Source organism: Ursus americanus, chromosome X (assembly GCF_024610735.1).
Source record: "Ursus americanus isolate L20-20 chromosome X, mUrsAme1.1.p, whole genome shotgun sequence".
NCBI lineage: Eukaryota > Metazoa > Chordata > Mammalia > Carnivora > Ursidae > Ursus > Ursus americanus.
Genome location: NC_142164.1, coordinates 78,357,704 through 78,376,989, shown reverse-complemented (window position 1 = coordinate 78,376,989; position 19,286 = coordinate 78,357,704). Strand labels below are relative to the sequence as shown.

General features: G+C 42.0%; 1 protein-coding gene across 13 annotated transcripts in view; it reads right to left on the bottom strand.

Annotated features, from left to right (window-relative positions):
* HUWE1 (HECT, UBA and WWE domain containing E3 ubiquitin protein ligase 1) overlaps positions 1-19,286 on the bottom strand; it is a 162,405-nt gene that overhangs the window by 17,225 nt on the left and 125,894 nt on the right. For 11 of the 13 annotated variants that reach the window (XM_045799347.2, XM_045799346.2, XM_045799350.2 and 8 more), the window contains 16 exons: positions 18,864-18,930; positions 17,702-17,916; positions 14,034-14,245; positions 13,420-13,602; positions 10,686-10,858; positions 10,183-10,331; positions 9,352-9,427; positions 8,417-8,515; positions 7,696-7,829; positions 7,340-7,508; positions 5,777-6,005; positions 4,930-5,108; positions 4,576-4,665; positions 4,273-4,427; positions 2,822-2,867; positions 1,032-1,319 (listed from right to left, as the gene is read on the bottom strand). In XM_045799347.2, coding sequence (XP_045655303.1) covers positions 1,032-1,319; positions 2,822-2,867; positions 4,273-4,427; positions 4,576-4,665; positions 4,930-5,108; positions 5,777-6,005; positions 7,340-7,508; positions 7,696-7,829; positions 8,417-8,515; positions 9,352-9,427; positions 10,183-10,331; positions 10,686-10,858; positions 13,420-13,602; positions 14,034-14,245; positions 17,702-17,916; positions 18,864-18,930 — 2,464 coding nt within the window. The remainder of the gene's footprint in view (positions 1-1,031; positions 1,320-2,821; positions 2,868-4,272; positions 4,428-4,575; positions 4,666-4,929; positions 5,109-5,776; positions 6,006-7,339; positions 7,509-7,695; positions 7,830-8,416; positions 8,516-9,351; positions 9,428-10,182; positions 10,332-10,685; positions 10,859-13,419; positions 13,603-14,033; positions 14,246-17,701; positions 17,917-18,863; positions 18,931-19,286) is intronic. The other 2 variants (XM_045799353.2, XM_045799354.2) reach the window with 2 other exon arrangements.

Sequence of the window (19,286 nt, the reverse complement as noted above, 5' to 3'; positions counted from 1 at the left end):
TCTCTACCATCTTGCTGGCCTGACATTCCCCCTCAATGTCATATGCTTTATAAAGCTCAGCTCAAATCCTCATGGTGTTCCAGGTATGCCTGTGAAAAACCTTTCCCTAGGCACCTCAGGTAAGGGAGTCTATCACTTTCAGATTCCCTGTAGGCATCATTTGTTCATGCACCTTGGTTCTGTTTATCTAAAGAAGGCTCCTTGAAAGATAAAAACACCTACACCTTAAGGTTTTTCCAGAGCATATCACAGGCAGCATGGTATGGAGCAGGAATAACAAACAGGTTTCAATTTACCCTGTTGGAACACTGCTGAGAAGAATTTTGAGGCCCCACTTCAAACCAGTGGGAAACACTGCCATGATATAAATGGTATTTGCCAGGATGGGAGAGATGTATGTGTGTGTGTGTGGGGGGGGGGGGGGAGGTCATGTGCTTGCCATCCGTAAAGGATGTTGAAGGAGAGCAAGCTTTAAAGTCACACAGATCTGAATTTTTATCTCAGCTCAATAATTTACTCAATGGTTTTGGGCTCATAATCTCATGTGGGTTTCAGTTTATTCATGAAGATAACAATACCTACTTTGGAGGGTTGTTCTTGTTTTGAAAGTTTATTTATTTATTTATTATTATTATTTTAAGTAAGCTCTACCCCCAATGTGGGGCTCAAACTCACAACCCCGGGTCAAGAGTTGCTGCATTCTCTTCCGACTGAGCCAGCCAGGTGCCCCAGGAGGGTTGTTTTTAAAGAAGTAACAGGCCTGCCATGATAGCCCAGGAAAAGTGATTACCTCAATAAACTGTTGGCATCATCACCTGTATCACTAGACACTCAGCTATATGATCACTTGAGTCCACAGAGAAGAAACCTCAACTTAAGAAAGCAAACGTGCAAGCTGAGACCCTACTCTTTGAGGACCTAAGCTTTTATTATTTCTTTAAAGAGAGTAAAGAGAAACCCCAAAGATGTCCATTCTTCCTTCCTGTTATATCACCCCTCACCCCCCACCCAAATCTTGAAATTCTACTCACTTATAGTAGGAGCTGGGGACAACTCCATCTGAGTTGTTTCTGCTTCTCCACTTGGCCTTGTGGGACCCAATTCCTCTGGCTCTACAGGCATCAGTAGCTGTGTAGAGCTCCCCCCTTCTCCAGCAGGGGACTGCAGCTCTTGAGGAATCTCTCCCAAGGCTGGTGGGGGTGGGAGTGTTTGTTGCTGTTGTGAGGGCTGCAGAGTGACAAGGGTGTCCCTGGACTCAGACGTAGCTGCATCAGTTGAAGATGGGGTTGTTGGGTAGCTGTCAGGCATAGGAGTCCCATCTTTCTCGGAAAGAATAACAATGGGGGTGTTAAGGGACAATCAGCCAAGAACCCAGGGAGACACTCAATCAGCACATGTGGCCTGACAAGTATCCCACCCCAGCCAGTGACGTAGGAATATCCCTCCTCCCCCGCCCCCAATTGTTCCTAGGAACAGCTTGTGGCTGATCTGGTATACCCAGGATGAGGTCTAAGGCACAGTGCTATCTTAGTCTCAAGAACTGGAGAAATGAATCTTTGTAGATCCTAAAAATTAAATCCTTTCTGTGCCCTGGGTGGAAGGGGAGAGTTCAAGTCACTTTATAATGATATTTGCCTCACCCTAAATATCACCTATCCCCTTCCACCTTCCTTTTCTTCCGGTCCTGATAATCCCAGGAACATCTACAACTCTGATGCAGAAAAGAGTGCCAAGACTAAGTATGAATATGCCCACACTAGGGAAAGTAGTAAGTTGTATAGTTATCTTCTAATTGGGGCCTAAAATCCCTACACCCCACAACAATACAACTTACTACCTCACCCCGGCATGAGCAGAATCCTCTTAGCAAAGACAGCAGACAAAAGGCCATTTTACCTGATTATAGACCCTTTCAAAGACCTTTTGCTAGATTAAAGGCACCAGGACACCTACCACCCACTTCCACTGCTTAAAAAAAAATACTGGGTAGGCTTTAGTATCATCTTGCAATTCAAATGCCAAAGGAGACAGAAGGCATGGGGAAGCAGAAGAAAGTTCTGAGGAAACAGGGGTGGGGGAGACATAATACCACATGGACCAGTTATCAGAACCATGAAATAGCTACTGACATTAATATCAGAAGGAATACAAAACACATAGTAGTAATACCACTTAGCCCACAGATGCCAAAAACAGATTGCTCAGGATATAACATCCCTAGACTTTTAGATTCCAAAGACTCACAAAGTTTATATAAACAGGAAAAAAAATAAAAAGAGACTAACATAGGGTTACCAAACCTAGGTTAGTTTAGCCAAATAAATAATCCTGTCAATATCACTTAATAAAAATATTTTGATACCAAAGAACTAGGAAGGACATAATCTCTATAAAAACCAGTCCTTTAAATTGAATAAATTCAGCTTTCTGCAAAACTCATTAAACCCTATTTTGTTCATTTCCACTGAGGGCTGGCATCTGGGAACCACCATCATCAGATATTCTCATGAAGCACCACACCACGGTGGTCACCAAAGGGGACAGGACACATGGCCTTGCTACACAGGCCAGAATGCAGCACAGCAAGATCAGAGTGAGAACCTGAACAGAGCACGTCGGAGGGGAAGTGTACCACCGTGGGAAAGACAGTAGACTGTATAGTTATCTCCAAGATGGGGTATGACCCTAAAACTATACAATCTACTACCTCATCCCACAGAGCACCAGCGTTCATCTTCAGCCCACCTGGGCCAGCTACTTGAATGGGTCAGGAAAAAGAATGAACCAATTAGCAAGAAGGTGAAAAGGAGGGTAGAGTTACCTGAGAGGTTCTGTTCAGTGGAGTCATTTGTCTTAGATGCAGTACACTGGAAAGAGAAGAGACAGACCAATGTGGAACTTTCGCAAGCACATAAGACAGGGGTCAACTATAACAGCTACCTGTCCTCCCCGCCCACATAAGCCACCTAGGAGTTCAAGGTCCTGGGTGAAAGACGAGCATTTTAGTGTGCAAATGTATCTCTAATTTCTCTAATACATACTTGTGTTCAAGGATGGCTTGGGAATGAGGGGAAACTGCCAGGAGGCTGACTGAATAATGAGCTGGGCTGGGCACAGGACATGACCTAAACACAATCATGAGACCAGCAAGAATTCCTTAACATTTCATCTCTAAGTATTTCCCTTCCTTGGGCTCATTTTGTCCACTCCAGCTTTTTCTAAGTTTGTTTTTAAAGAGTTTATTCATTCATCTACTTGAGAAAGAGTGTGCGCGCAAGTGAGTGGCGGTGGGGGAAGAAGGGGCAGAGGTGGGAGGGAGAGGAACAAGCAGACTCCACAGAGTGCTGGGCTCCATCCTACGACCCTGAGACCACGACCTGAGCCAAAAACAAGAGTTGGATGTTCAACTGACTCAGCCACCCAGGCATCCCAATTGTCCACTCCAGCTTTTAAAATCATATGCCAAGCTTGCTTATTTTCTATCCCTTTTCCTGTGTTTGAAACAATGTTATTATCAGGTAAAATTTTCATACAAAGTATTTGTTAGATCAAGTTTGTTATCCTAACTGAACATTTTCAAAATCCTTAATTTGATATCCTAACTCCTAAGTGGGATATAATAAAAAGTCTTTCACTCAAGTCTTTTAATGTCTTCATATTTCTATTAGCCTTTACTTCATATATTTTAAAGCTATTATTGTTCAACATCCCAGAAGTTTCAAAATAGGTAGCTTCTTTCTAAACCAAAGTCATGCTAGAGATTTTACAAATTGATAATCAAGCCTTAGAAAATGACACGTGGTTATGGGGTTCAGGGCACGAATATTTCCTGATTGAAGCCTAAGTCTAACTTTTCTAAATGATGGAACGGGTTCATCTTGGTAAGGTTTCCCCACATTTGGCAAGTCAATCCACTGAGTGAAGTGCAACTGAACCACCAAGAGCATAGGCATAATCAAAATCATTCTTCTTGTCTAGTTGCGGTCACTGAAGGTAGAGACTACACAGTGTGGTAAGTTAGGAGCCACTCTGGTTCTTGCTCCAGTTTTCCCCAGCAAGAGACACTGGAGAAATAATATTCCCTCTGAGTTTGAATTCTCTTAAAAAAAAAAAAAACACGTGAATGTAGGGTGCATTTGGAATGAATCGTTTCTCAGGTTCCATGTGAACACCTCAGGATTCTTTAATGACTGGTGCTATGTGTACGCCAAAACCATATGAAAGTAAAGGAAGACACAGACAAGATGAATCCTCCCAGCTCTTGCAAATCACCTGTGCACTCTGATCCCTGTTTTCCTTATCTTCTTTGCCTTTGTCAGTTATCTTTGTTTCTTCCTCAGCCAGTTGTTTTCTGCGTTTCTCCCGCCTTTCTTCCAGCTCCTCATCTCTTAGGAATTCCAGGTGATTAACAATGGGCACTTTAACAACTGATCAAAGAAGAAAATATCATAGGTTGCTCAGGGGAGGTAGCCAAGAGGCAGAACTTGTGGCCAGAGAATGAGGGCAACAATTTCCATGCACTCATCCCAGCTGTGGAAGGCTCACTACTGCTCAGATAACCAAGCTTCCACACACCTGAAACGCAGTCATGCATGCTCTCAGCATCAAGAACTTTGCATTCCTCTGTCCAGCGGGTCAGGGCTGTGGGGATGCTGGATAGGGTCCCTGTAGGGGAACAAGAGAGAGTGAGATTCTTGGCCTGGTCATGTCGTCTAATCCAAAAATTGTCATATTTCTCTAACAGGACCCAAAGTCCATCACAAGGTTTGGCATATCACAAGTATCCAGAGATAGTAAAGGTTTTGTTGACCTTGGCTAAATTATCAAGTGGTTCTGGCTCCAATAAAATGTGGTTTCTCTAGGCAGGGGAGATATTGCAAAAAGTAGAATGTGAATAACTGTACCCTCCCTTTCACCACACAAACTTACCTGCTTGGCTGGTAGCTGTGCTCTGGTCATGGAAAAAGTCATCCAGCAGTTCATCATCAGATCTGGCAATGATGTGGACATCATCATTGCCTACCAGGAGGCGGGCTCGGCCACGGCTTTGTAAGGGAAGGCTGCTGCTCAGCTGAAGGATGTCAGCAGCAGCAGAAGGACCAAGCAACCTGTAGGGTGATGGTGGGGTGCAAAGGTCACTGTAATTCATAGGGGTCCTGCAATCTGTTATTGCGAGATCCTTCCTGTAACCTCTTGGAAATGCTTAACACTATTAAGGACCTGATCATATAAAGCATAAATCCTTTTTTTTAAACCTTTATTTAAGTAATCTCTACACCCTACACCCAACATGGGGCTCTAACTCATGACCTCAAGATCAAGAACTGCATGCTTCTCTCACTGAGCCAGCCAGGTGCCCCACCAAGCATAAATCTTAGTTACCTTTCTAACTACTCCATCAGTTTGTGAACTTTATTTGGGCTGAGGATGCACATCATTCCATAGTTACTGGCAGAGTGTATGTCATTGATAATGCCAGGCACCGTGTTAGGGTGTATGTCTCTTGTCTACCCACTGTAGCCTGTACACTGACCATTATGACACCTATGCCCTTTTCTCTCACTTTAAAATTGTTTCTTCCACTAAACTCTAAGCCTGAGGGCAGAAATCCTGTCCTGTCTATATTTAAAGTGTTAAGTGCTTGGCACATGAAATGCTTCACTGATTGCTGAATGTACGCATAGAAGGACACTTAAGCAAAAAGACTGTTATACAATTTAGTATTCCCCAAAAGGGTGCACATATAATCCAAAAAAATGGGACAAATGTAACTCACCTCTGAAGGATAAGAGGAGGGTTGGGCTGGCGATTCCCAGGGTAATGAACATGAATGGTATGGCCTGTATTGGCCGTCAGCTGCCTTAGGGTCCTCTGACTGCGCCCGATGCCCTGGGTGAGACGCGTTGTGGAGGAGCCACTGCCCAGCGTCAGAGAACTGTGGTCTGCATGGCGTACCATCAGTGGGTGAGTGGTAGGGATATTTCCTGGGGATGGGGGGATGTCTGCTGCAAGGACAATATGTAAAGGGGTCAGTGCCAAAAAAAAATCTCTTCCATGGTTGTTCCAACAGAACCATGTCTCCTGGGCCTTACTTCCTCACACGGAAACCTGAGCTTTGTCCTTTCTCCCTCATTCCCACGCCTCATCTATAATCACTGACTCTACCATGGCTTATTCCACCATCTCTTACCTAGATACTGCAACAGCCTCCTAAATAGTACCTTCTCCCAATCCATTCTCCACACTATAGCCACAGTAATACTTCTAGGCCCCTCAGAAACATGCTACTCCCTCCACCTCGAAGACTCCTCTCCCCCCTTTTCACCTGCTCTTTTGTTCTTGGCCCAGATGTCACTTCCTCTGATTCTACAGATTGGCTTAATAATCCTTTACTCTGGGCTTTCTTACCATACTACAACGTAATGCCTGCTTACTTATAATTCCTAACAGACCATAAGCTCCTTTCATGGAAAAGGACTATTTTCTTTTTCACTGTTGTATCCCGAGTACCTAGGAAACAGTAGGCACTCCTCAAATATTTAATTTGCTAAACGAAGGGAGGCTCAATGTAAGGAAGACTGATGGAAATCACAAAAATGCAAAGAAAATCACAGAATAGAAGGCACCTTGAAAATTATGTAATACAACCCATTTTTTTCCTTTTAACTTTTCATTTACAGGTGACAAACTGAGGCTCAAAGAGGTAAGAGACTACTTGGCCAAGACAACAGACCAGAACAGTTCAGTATTTTCTGCTATATCATGCTTGTGATTTGGGGTCAAGACCTGCCTTCTCAAGACAGCTTGATTTTAAGAACTAGATGCTAAAAGCGAACATTGACGTTGATGGGGGAGAAGGGAAGAGATTCACTCTCTCCTCCGAAAAGATGCGTCCTTGATGACCAGAGTGAATGTGCTCAAATCTACTCCCCAATGCCAAGCTCAAAGGTGTTCATCCAAACTCTCAAGATCCAGTGTTACAGACATAAGAATTATTGATTGCCCTGTCACTGTAGCATGCACATGGGTGCCTGATGCAGTCAGCCTTGGTCTCACTTAAAAAAAAAAATTCAAGCAAATCATCAAGTTGTCCAGACTCTAAAATGGCTGCCTGTTTACTGAGGTGGAGAGAACAAAAGCAGCCTCTCACAATTCCTTCTTCTAAGTATACATTTATTGAGAGAGATGGATTCAGATATCCCTTGCCCCAGGAAGTCAGCATACGAAAAGAAGTGCTGTCTGTATCAGATTGATAGCTGCTCTGGTTCACTGCTTGGCTTACCCTAGAGAAGGGTATAAGAATCAAGAGATAAAACCCAGCTGAGCCCCTGTATCTTACTAGCGCTGGAGAACATGTTGTCAAACTCAATGATGAGATCATCCTCCCGGTCAAAGCGCTCAAATCGGACCAAGGGAGAAGCGTTCATATCAGGGTAATCCTCATCCAATTCCATTTCAGAGCCATCGTCGTCATCGTCTTCATCTCCCTCTTCACCTTCATCATCCTCCTTAAGGGGAAAATAGGAGATGGAGAATTGCTGGAGGTAAGGGTTTTCTGAAGTCTGGTGTCATGGCCACATTTGCACATGAGGGAGGGAGGCGCTGAGGCTAGCAACCCAGACTGTTGGTTTTCTCCAGCTCTGCGTTCCCATGGAAGAGGTTGTCTGAACCAGCCCAAACACAGTCCCCCCTCACCTGATCATCTTCCTCATCTTCCTCCTCCTCCTCCTCTTCATCCTGACTATCATCCTCATCCTCGTTACTGCCACTGCTGTCCTCTTCCTGAGTGTGCTCCTCCTCATCCTCAGGGTCCAGGATATTCATGGAATCTAAAACAAAGGGAGCACATTGGAGGACTATACTGAGTAGCTAGCAAACAGGCTGCTGTGCAGGCCGGCAGATTGAGTGGGAAGGCGATGGGGTATCTGACTCTAGGAGAGGAAGAACCAGATCTGGGGTGATGTACAGACTTAGTGAGCCAGCCCTGATTTCCTGAGAGTGCCAATCAATGCATCAACACGCTGAGCAGGGTGGCTGAATGTGGAGGCTGGCTATAGGGTGGTGCTTCAGGAGCCATGGTCTAGGACTTGGCCAAGTCTGCTGGTGCCCCCTTGCCTTTCCAGCCCTACTTTGCTACTGACTGCATCCTGTTGGTAAGAGGGAATCTGGAGCGATGATAGCAGGTGGGTGAGAAGAAAGCGAACCAAGTAAGAAGTGACAAACTTTTGGGCAAGCAGTAGTAACATGTTATTTGAAAAACTGGCTGAGGATAAAGTGGATGGTGTATGTCAGCGCATGCAGACAGATGCTTCCTTATTCTGCACATGTGGGCAGCTGCCTCCAGGAAAACCCTAGTGTAGTGTCTGTCAGACGTGCAGGGCAAGAAGGGAGGCCTTTCTGGCCTCGGCACTCTCACCTTCTCGGTTGGCCTGCAAGGTGGAAGCTTGGCTGAGGTTGGAAGGAGCTTCATCCATCAGCACGTCCTCTTGTGATTCATCCTCTCCACTTCTGCTCACTGAAGGTTACAGAGCAGAGCCTTCACTGAACAACAGAGGACTTCCCTTTCCAGATTGGGTGCGCCTAAAGTAGCTATGTACACCCAGTAGATATCCACTTTTTTTTTTTTTTTTGGATGAGGGAGAAGACCTAGCTTCTCTGCTGTCGACTAGCTAGGTGAGCTTGGCCAGTCACTTTACCTGTCTGAGTCTCAGTTTCCTCATCTGTAAAATAGGATGATCACATCTGCCCTGCCAATCCCACTAATTGTGAAACCACAGAGGATAATGGGTGTGAAAAAGCCTTGTCAAATTTAAGAATACATGTCTACTTCCGTTTATCCTTTGATTTCCTTCATCAATAAAATAAAAACAAATAACACATAGACCCTTGGAGCCAGGTGACAGTAGGGTACCTTTGCCGTTTTCCCTTTGAGTTGTAAAAAGGGCTACCCTTAGGGAATGATCACTCTTTTTACACTACTGAGACTCAGAGGCGGAAAGCCCCTGGATTTTGCTGAAGAACTGAAAGGAAAGCACTTTCTCACCCTACAGCCTCTAAAGCCTCCTCTAGGCTTCCATGAATAAACACTCTTGATGTGCCTCATGTATCATCTATACTGATGGCCACCCCCTCCACCTCCCCCACACAGGCAACACTTCAGACCTGCCGCAACAGGTCTGTAGATGGTTTGTGAATTTCTCATCTTTAAGACCGTCAACATCAAGACAAGCAGCAATCTAGGCTGGCTATGAGCCCTTAGGCAGAGCTGAGCAAGCAGATGATGAGAAAAAGGGTCCTCCCAAGAGAGACTGAGACAAAGGAAGAGGCTATACTCAGTTCTGGGGCTCTCACCTATAATTGTACTGTTCCCAGATCCGCCATCCCTCTCAAGCAACTCATCTATCAGGTCCTCCAGCTCATTCTCAACCTGGAGAGAAATAGAACATATATATGGATGCAAACAAATCTATCATTGCGCTAGCACGGAAATCCTAAAAAAAGCCAGCAAGGGAATATATATTTCTAGGATAACGTGTGACAGAGCATGTTGCATAAACACCACACATTTGGTGCTAAGAGCACAGAAACTACCATGTGCTGCCAATCCACACTCAGACTGTCTGTCAAATGGATTCATCCCAGTTATCTCAGACCAGGTTAGTCGTTATACTATCCAGGAATACATGCAGATCTCCTAAGAGCTAGCAGCTTAGGACTGTAAGCCCCATTTTCTTACCACTGCTATTAGCTCCAGAAATTACAATGCTTTCTTTAGGGTCTTTAGAAAATAGCCATTTGAATGCTCCAGGGAGACCAGGTGCTATAGGCACAAAAGTGATGTTAAGGAGCTTCCATTAATGACCAGAGCCAAATAAATCAAAGACCTTGGGCCCAAAGGGCTCAGGCCAGTTTTCTACATCCACATTTCACCTGTACCTAAGTTTTCCTCTTGGGATCTATCCCATTTCATAGTACATGGATGGCATCCTGGCCCTGCCCCCGCCCCTCATTTAATACAATTCAAACACATTTACTGAGATCTACTACTAAGCATATCATCTGTGCTCCTCTGCAAAACAGACAGCATTGAGGCAAAGATCTAAAGTACTCACCCACCCACACCGCTTGGGGGTTTTGGTTCAGCGCCGCAATAGGGGTATGCTGGGTGATCTGCCTCCCTACCTGCATCTCTTGTGAACTGAGCACCTCAGGCTGCCCAGCAATCACCACTGAGTCGGTTTCAGCCTCCCCATCCATGATATCCCCATCTGCCACCTCTGTCTGAGTGACATCATGATCCTCCTCCTGCACTTCTGCTTCCCCAGGCTCGCCTGAAACAATCAACCAACCAGCAAAATAATCAAAGGGTGCCTATGTGCAGGGCACCACGAGGCAAGCATGAAGACAATAAGGTCCCTTCCCTGGGTAAGTTTACAAGTTCTCAGATAATAAATGAATGGGTGACAAAGGAAAAGACAAGGCTACGTGTGAGGATAGCCAAATAAGGCTGCAATTTTAAGGAATTCTTTGTGGGGCAGATTCCCACGCCACTATGACAGATCTCTGGAAGGCCAGCAAGTTCCCAGGGAAACAATACCAAGCCAGAACAGTTGTGATGCGATGCGCCCATAAAATAGCTATGCCCACCCAGCCAGCTCTCCAGTCCATTGGCTCTGATTCCCTACCTGGGTCCTGCTGGTTGCTATTGGAGTCCTGAGCAGCTCCTTGGGCATCCTGCTCAGACTTGCTCTTGCTAGAAGCACTCTTGCTGCCAAAAAGGCTACTGGGCTGGTTCACAATCCGGGAAAGTGTTTCCAAAGGCTTCAAAGCAGCATTGACTGTGTTGGCCATGTTTGGACTGAGATAAAGGAAGACACAGAGATGGACTTAGCACAGAAATCCACACTAAAAGGAACCAAGGCTCATCAGAGTAACAACTGATTCCAGGGATGGGGCATGGAGGGTACAAGGTGAGTCTGGGACATCTTGTTGTGCCAGAGGCTTTAAAAAATTAATGGGGTCATTACCACAGGCCAAATTTGAGATAACTGAAGTATCAGAAATAATGATGGTTAAATATAAAAAGAATCTGCAGCCACAGGGATACAGACAGGCAGAAGGAAATCTTCACTATAAAAGAATGCTTGCTAATACACAGGAATGAGAAAGTCAGAAATCATCACTTTTCAAACAGCAATGTAAGTGATCCAAGCAAAGATCACCAATAAATGCTAAAACTGTGGAGTTCAAAATCTTCAGGGCACAGCCTATTCATATAATCTTCACGTGAACTCAAAGCATCACCCCATAAAAAACTTAAGTACAAAGGGGAAAACCAACGTTTAACTAGGTGATCAAACTTAGCATTACTAATAATGGGACAAATTAGCATTATGTGTCTCCTGACGTGATGCACCAATAAGGGCAAACATCACCTATGTACTATTCATGCTGGAAAGTTTAACCTGAACCTAAATATAAAGAAACAATTAGACAAATCCAGATTATGGAATATTCTGTAAGATATCTGGCCTTCTGGATTCTTCAAAATAGTCAAATATAGTAATAATCAAATGCAGTTAGTGATGCTCATTGGATCCCGGATCAAAACACTCTCCCCTCAAGGTATAATACTTGGAATAATTGGGGATATTTGAGTATGAAAAATATATTGAGTACTGTCACATCAATGGTAAAATTTCTTGGATGTGATGATATTCTATCTAGCCAATGTAAAGGAATGTTTATTTTTAGGAGACACATGCTAAAGTACTCGGAGGTTGTTTGCAACGAACTTGAAATGATTCAGCTCCTAAAAGGGGGAAGGAAGGGGGGAATCCAAGCAAATAGGACAGAAATGATAACCACTGGTTAATCTAGATGAGACATACGGTGCTCATTACACCTCTGAGTTTGAAATTTTTAAACGTTTTTAAAAAATTGATGAGCTTGTATCAAAAGGACAAAGTGGTCAATATGAGGAAGCCCCATGAGCCAAAGGTATAATGAAAAAGAATGACTGCAGTAATCCCAATAATTCATCACTGATTTAAAAAAAAATCAGTGAAAATAGAAAATCAAAGGCCAAAGAAAACTTGCATTTGAGTTGGTGATTAAGTCTATTGACTAAAACTTGGTGACTTAAGGAAAAAAAAAAAAAAACCCAAAACAAAGTTTTTATCCTGCCTTTTCAGTAGGAACTGTATTTCAGGGTTCCTAGATCCTCCCCCCACCGCACTGGGGCTTTGTCACACAAAAATGACAGCTAATAATGTAGAAGGAATGACAGAAATTAGAAAGTTGTCATTGATAATCCCCAAAGAAATTGGCATAGGAAAGGATTATCAGTTACTGTTAAGATCATTAATTAGGTATATGGCTGACAGGAAACCAAACATTTATACAGTGCCAAAATACTAACATAGATTACTTTCTAGTAAGAAGGGGTAAAATTTAACAGTACAATGATGATTATCCCTCTAGTAGTCAGTTTTATTGTGATTTTTGATAGTTCAAAGAGATGTGTCTCCCCATGACAGCATAATGAGATATACATCATTTATGATATATCCCAACCAATAATTTTATGTTGCTCCATTAAGCTTCTAGCTCTAATTAGAAGTTTACAGAAAACAGGGAGTAAAGGAACAAGTTAAATGACACTGCAATGGACCAAATCTAGATAGCAAAACATTCTGCAGGACAGCAGGCCTGATCACCTCAACAAATTAGTGTCAGTAACAGAAATAAAGATAAAAAAAATTAAGGTTCTGTGTTAGAGTAACAGATTCAGAGGACATAACAAGATGTAATGCAAGGTTTATAACTAGGATTCTGGTTTGGACAAAAATTTTTTGAATATGGATTTAGGCATTATATAATAGGCTGAAAATTTACTTACACCGGAAGGTAGAGACAGTAACTGAAAAAAAACAAAAAATCCTAAATCCAACCCAGGTTACACAACAGCATATATAATACCATTTTATTAAAAAATACATTTTGTACGTATGTGAAGAAAACCATTGAGAGGTATGTGGTAAGGTAACTGTGATATCTGAGTGGCAGAAATATGGTATCTATTTTTGCTCATCTGTAGTTCTCATGATACACATAATCTTATAATAATGGGTTATTTTTAATTAAGGTGGGGGAAGCTTGGGAAAAAAATTATTCATACAGTCCAACTCTTGAGTTTGCAGCAAATGAGAAAACTAAGACCTAAAGAAAGGCAAGTGCCTTGCTTAACTACAATACTAAGAACTCAGGTTCCCACCTATATCTAAACTTTTCCTATCACATTGGTGGCTCATTACTCATCTGATGAGGATACATGAAATATAAGCAAATGAAGAAATAAAAGCAGCACGACTAAAGAGAGGGCAAAAGCCTGCAGCTGGAGTTCAGGAATAATTTTACCTGGACAGGTCCAGGCTGTGAGGAACTCTTGCCAGGTCATTAACCAGTCCCTTCTTTAGGAAGAGTCGAATGATGTTGTTCATGCCATTGTGCTGGGTCTTGGCTGTGGCACTGCTGTAGAAGCTGGAGGTGGAGGGGCAGGACTCCATGATAGTACTGATGATACACATCACTGCCTGAAGCCTGGGAGAGAAGTTTGACACCTCTATCATATGAATACTGCCTGTTCTTTGGCATCTTCACTAACTCGCCTCAAATAACCCTCCAGTGCCCTCAGTGCTTCCTTCTGGAAGCAACATTGAAACAGGTGAGAGCGCACTCCCTGAGTGGTAGCATTCTTAGTTTTCTTTAAAAAGTAAGACTGAATAGCCTGCTCAACTTCAAGACCTCAGAAATATAATGAAAACATCCCTTTGTTTCTCTAAGCTGTACCTTCCTCCAAATGTAATCAGTACTCCAGATATTCGGAAGCACTAGAACTATTTGAGAGGACCAGAGAATACACAGTGTCAGTGGGACCAGAAATCTTGTTCAAGTGCAAGGAATCCCATGGACAAGGAATGGAGTAAGGGGATGCTATTAGTTATTAGCACTACATCAGGCATGGATTTTACCTGGCATGTTTCTCTGTACTCTCAGCCATAGCCAGTGCCCGTCCCAGGGCTGCTTTTACTTCATTCACAAGGGCCACTTGGGCATCTGTGCCACTCCCTGCAGCAGCCAGGCTTGCGAGGAATAGGCGGGCCAGGGCAGGTGTGTCCTTGTCTTCTGCATTCTGGGTATGTGGGAGGAGGTGGTCCAGAACAAAAGCTAGCACGCTACAGTCCTGAAAAGTCATTAATCATGACATTTACTAACAAGCATAATTATGCCATATTATTTGCATATCAACAAGGTACATAAACACAAAATTGATCCTTGAAGTCATCCAGTCAGTGATTATCAGGTCCACTCTATAGATGAGAAGACCAAGGGTTGAAGGTACAAGCTAAGTGAGTAGCAAATCCAGATTTTATGCTTTTAAATCCCATTCATTTCTCACTATACAGTTTATGCAACTTCATTCACATGTCACTTGGCATTTCTCAAAACATTTTTATGTGTGATATTTGACAGAACTGTTCACAGTAAACCTATAGAACAGTTAAACCAAGTTCAGTATTTTCCCCATCTGACAGATGGGTAATCTGAGGCCCAAAGAAACATGGCCTGCACAAAAAACAGCCAATGGCAAGGATTCAAAGTCTTGATTCATAATTGAGTGCTATAATTCCTTCAGTAGTCAATTAAATTGTAATATTTACTGATTCCTACAATATGCTAAGGATCCTGGGCTAAAAATTGGCAGGAGTTGAAAGAGAAACAGCACAGTCACAGATATGGATATGCAAACATATTTAACGCAGAGTCATAAAACAGCAAAAAAGACCCAACAAGGGCAGGAAATTAAGTGAGACTTGTTCCTTCTCTCTAACAATGATTTCTGCCCTGGTAATTCCTTATATTAGAAAGGAACTTAGTTCTACTGTCATTCAAGCAGATTTTGTATCAAAATACATCAACGATTTTGGAATTAGAGATGATGGTTGCACAACAATGAATGTACCAAATGCAACTCAACTATACACTTTAAAATGTTTAATTTTATGTAAATTTTGCCTCAATAAAAAAAAAAGCATTGAAGAATTGTAAAGTCTGGATAATAAGATAAGATGGCCTGGTTAAGATGGAACTTACTAGAAATAAAAATTCACCAGCAGTGAATAAAATACAAAATTGTGTAAATATGTTATGTGACATTATTATATTAGTAAAAACTGGAAAAAAAAGCTCTGCAATTTGGGAAAGCAGTGTGATGCAGTAAAGAGACTTTGTTTTGTAATCAGAGACCCACGTTTCAATTCTAATCCTGCTACTCTGCAGCTGGCCTTGAGCAAGTTAACCTTTCTGAGCCTTCTCTACTTCTCTGTCTGTTAAGGGTAGCAATACCAACCACCTTCCAGTGCTGAGGTAAGGATCATCAACAGCATTTGTAAAGCACATAGGGAGTACCCAGTACCACAAGGTCATGTGACACATATTAAACACACACTTAATAAATTTGCAATTAAATGTCTTATTCCATGAGTAACTACAACTGGCATAATGATTAAAAGCTTTGAAATAAAATGCCTAATGTATATTCAATATACATAACTCTATAAAAAGACTACATCCAGAATGTATAAAGAATTCAATAGAAAACAAGAATATAAGACTTGGACACTTCACAGGAGAATATCCAAATGGCCAATAAAGACAGGGATAATTTAACCACAATGCAATACCACTAACAAATCCACTAGATCAGCTAAAATGAAAAATGAGAAAAATACCAAGTGTTGGCAAGGAAGTGAAACAACCTGAATTCCCATAATGCTGTGCCTGGTGATAATATAAATTGACACAACCACTCTGGAAAACTTTTGGTGCCATTTGCTAAAAGCTGAAGAGACTAGCAATTCTACTCCTAGGCATACACACCACTTAAGAGAAACACTTATACAGTTGATTCTTGAACAACACGGGTTTGAACTGTGTGGGCCCACTTATACTCAGATTTTTTTTTTTGATATAGTACTACACTGTAATACATTTTCTCTTCCTTACGATTTTCTTAATCACATTTTCTTTTCTCTAATATATATAACCATACAAAGTATGTGTTAATTGACTGTTTATGATATTGGTAAGGCTTCTGGTCAACAACACCAGGCTACCAGTAAACTTCTTGGGGAGTCAAAAGTTATATGCAGATTTTCAACTGCATACATGGAGGGGGGGAAGGGGGTGTCAGCACCCTTAACACCCCTGTGTTGTTCAAGGGTCAACTGTATACGTTCACCAAGACATGAATAAGAATGGACGGTAATAACACTACTTTTAATACCTGTAAATGGAAAACTACCCAATTGTCTATGAACACTAGAATGAATAAGATTGTGTTACATTCACACAATGGAACTCTATACAGCAAATAAAACTACAACCACACAAAAAAATGAATCTGTACAGAAAAATGAATCTTGCAAACATGTTAAACAAAACAATCCAGACACAAAGGAGTACAGACTATAAGATTCCACTTATATAAAGTGCAAAACTAATCTATGACAACAGAACTCAAGATAATGGTGACCTTATGGAAGCTTAAAGGAGGAGGGGGAGATGTACAAAGGCATGAAGGGGTAAGCTTTTATGAAATTTGTAATGTTTTAATTTGGGTAATGGTCATCCAAGAAAAACTGATGAAATTATTCAGGAATTGCGTATTTTTGTATGTATTTTAAAAACTTGGGTCGAAGTCAAAATAGCTTTAAAAATGGCAGCTTTCTTATTCTTTGCCTGCAACATTATTGTCCCCATTCCATTCTCAGACCCTTCGCTGCTTATTAACCATAAAATCACAATGTGACCCCCCAAAACAAGGTCCACTTCATGAAGACAAAAAAACAAACAAACCCTCCCTGGACACCCCTTTTACATATATGGGAACATGATCTAGTTTCTTAAAGTGCTCTCTCACTTGAAAAATCTAATTCTATATCAGGACATATGAAATATGACTTCATTCACAGCTCTGACAGACATTTAGGCTTTCTTTATATTCCATATTACCAATTCTATTACCACATCAGGTGTCTTTGTACAGGTGTGAGTATATCTGGAAGATAAACACCCGTATTCTTGTGTATTTGGCTTATTCTACTGTCCCCTAGACACCCTTATGTAGACAAACCACAGATATACCTTTCAAATTCTACCTTTTCTCTTCAAACTATTTCTTCTTCTAACATAAAAGGAATAGAAAAACATAAAACAAACATCTCCAAGTCCTTGATTTTGTCTTCACCTTCCAAATCCAATTCTTGTCTATTTCTACCTTTAAAACATCTCTTCAACTCACCCATTTTTTCCTGCAACTTCATCAAGATCCTGTATTACCTAGATTGCTGTCTACATCAGATTCTTAATTGGATTGACACCAAACCCTGTCTTTTGCAGTCACCACACTGCAGACCAAGTGATTTTCTACAAAATAAATAACAAATGGCACCAACTCATTCCCTGTAATGAGCCTGATAGCACCACATCACTGGAAAATGCCTAGCTTCTTAGTGTATCTTAAGAGGCCTCTGCCTTGCAACATGGGGCTAGCATGCACAGGTTCCTAGCAAAGTGTCTGATACATTTGTATCCAAATGATGACAGTATAAAATCTTAGGCAGATTGGAAATATTACCTCTTTAATCAGCTCAGACTGGCCCACAGTGTAGCTGTAGTTGGCAATCAGGGTAGCAATACCAACATAGGACCTCACCAACTCTGCCAGAAGACGAAGAATAGTGGAGGTGGGCATTAAAGGTTTGCTGCCCTTGCCCTTCTGTTTGCCTTCCTCAGAGGCCCGGTCCCCTTCTTTATCTTTCTTCCCATCCCGAGACTCCTCTGGAGTTGATGCTGTTGAGAAAGAGCCAAACTCTGGTTCAATTTCACAATGAAATATCGGCAAATATCAAGCCTCACATGCAAAGAGAATACTACTTCTCCTCCCACTTTAGGACACTGGTACAAACTAAATATCCTCCTCACAATGCAGTGGAAGGACAGATAGCTAGGATGACAGGTTTCAGACATAGTATGTAGGTACAGTACAGCCGGGAGACTATGTTCACATATCTCCTGTCACTCCCCTCCTTTAACACATAATTTAATGCTCCAGAAATACTGTACTAATAGTTCCCCAAATATGCCTTATGTACCCTTGTACCTTTTGCTTCCCACATGTCTCCCTGGCGCCCATTTACTTATCTAGCTTAGCTCAAAAGCTGATCTTCTCTATAAATGCCTTCCTGTCTCATCCAGGAATACTGAGATGCTATTACATCACATGCCCTCTATACTTTATCCCAGCAAGCCTCCATTCCAGCAGTTATATCAAGTATAATGTCTCCTTGCTTAGATCTCAAAGATCTTCCCTATCCAAGAAGCAGCAGCTCTTGGAAGGTATCCTCAGAATTGCTTCCACATGACATTTCTCTAACTGTTGACACTGTTAGAAGGCAAGAATCCACCACACAAACCTTAGAGCTAGAACCGTGTCACTGGCATCAAAGCTCTATAAGCCAGCATGAAAGCCAACAAAAGAAATATATGGGGTGATTTAAAGAGTAGATGTAAAGGATCTTACTATAGCAACCATTACTTGGTTAAGTCACAATTCTACTAATTTTAGCATATAGAAACCCTTTATTTACAGAGCACTGAGCTCACCCTTGAGAAAAGTGTTCACTTCGACAAGTAAATGTGACAATTATGCCTACATTCCCATAACCTCTGCCCAGGACACCCAGTTTCTTTGTCCTCTCGAGAAATAAGGACAAGAAAGAGAGAAAGTAAACCATTACCTTCTCCTTGGGATGTCCCAGATGTGGAAGTCTCAGCGGAGGCACCATCTGCAGCAAAGACCTGACTCTATGGAAGAAGAATACTCCTGAGCCATTATTAATTTCAAAGACAGTTGTCCCTAAATCGTGGGAGCCCTTCCCAGGGTACTCATTGTGAATGCTACAGATTCTCTTTGGCTGATCTTTTAACCACCTTTACCTGCTACATACTATAACCTGTGGGAAGCCATCATTATAAACAGTGACTGGGAGATTGGGGAGCAGGGACAGGAGAAAATAAGAATGAAAAATGAATTTAAGGAAACATTTCCAATCCAGACAGAGAAAAATCCCAGGGACACCCTAAATTTATCTTCATTTTTAGGCAACAGATAATTTACAGGTACATCAAAATTAATACCTTTGAAATTTCCCTTGCATAAC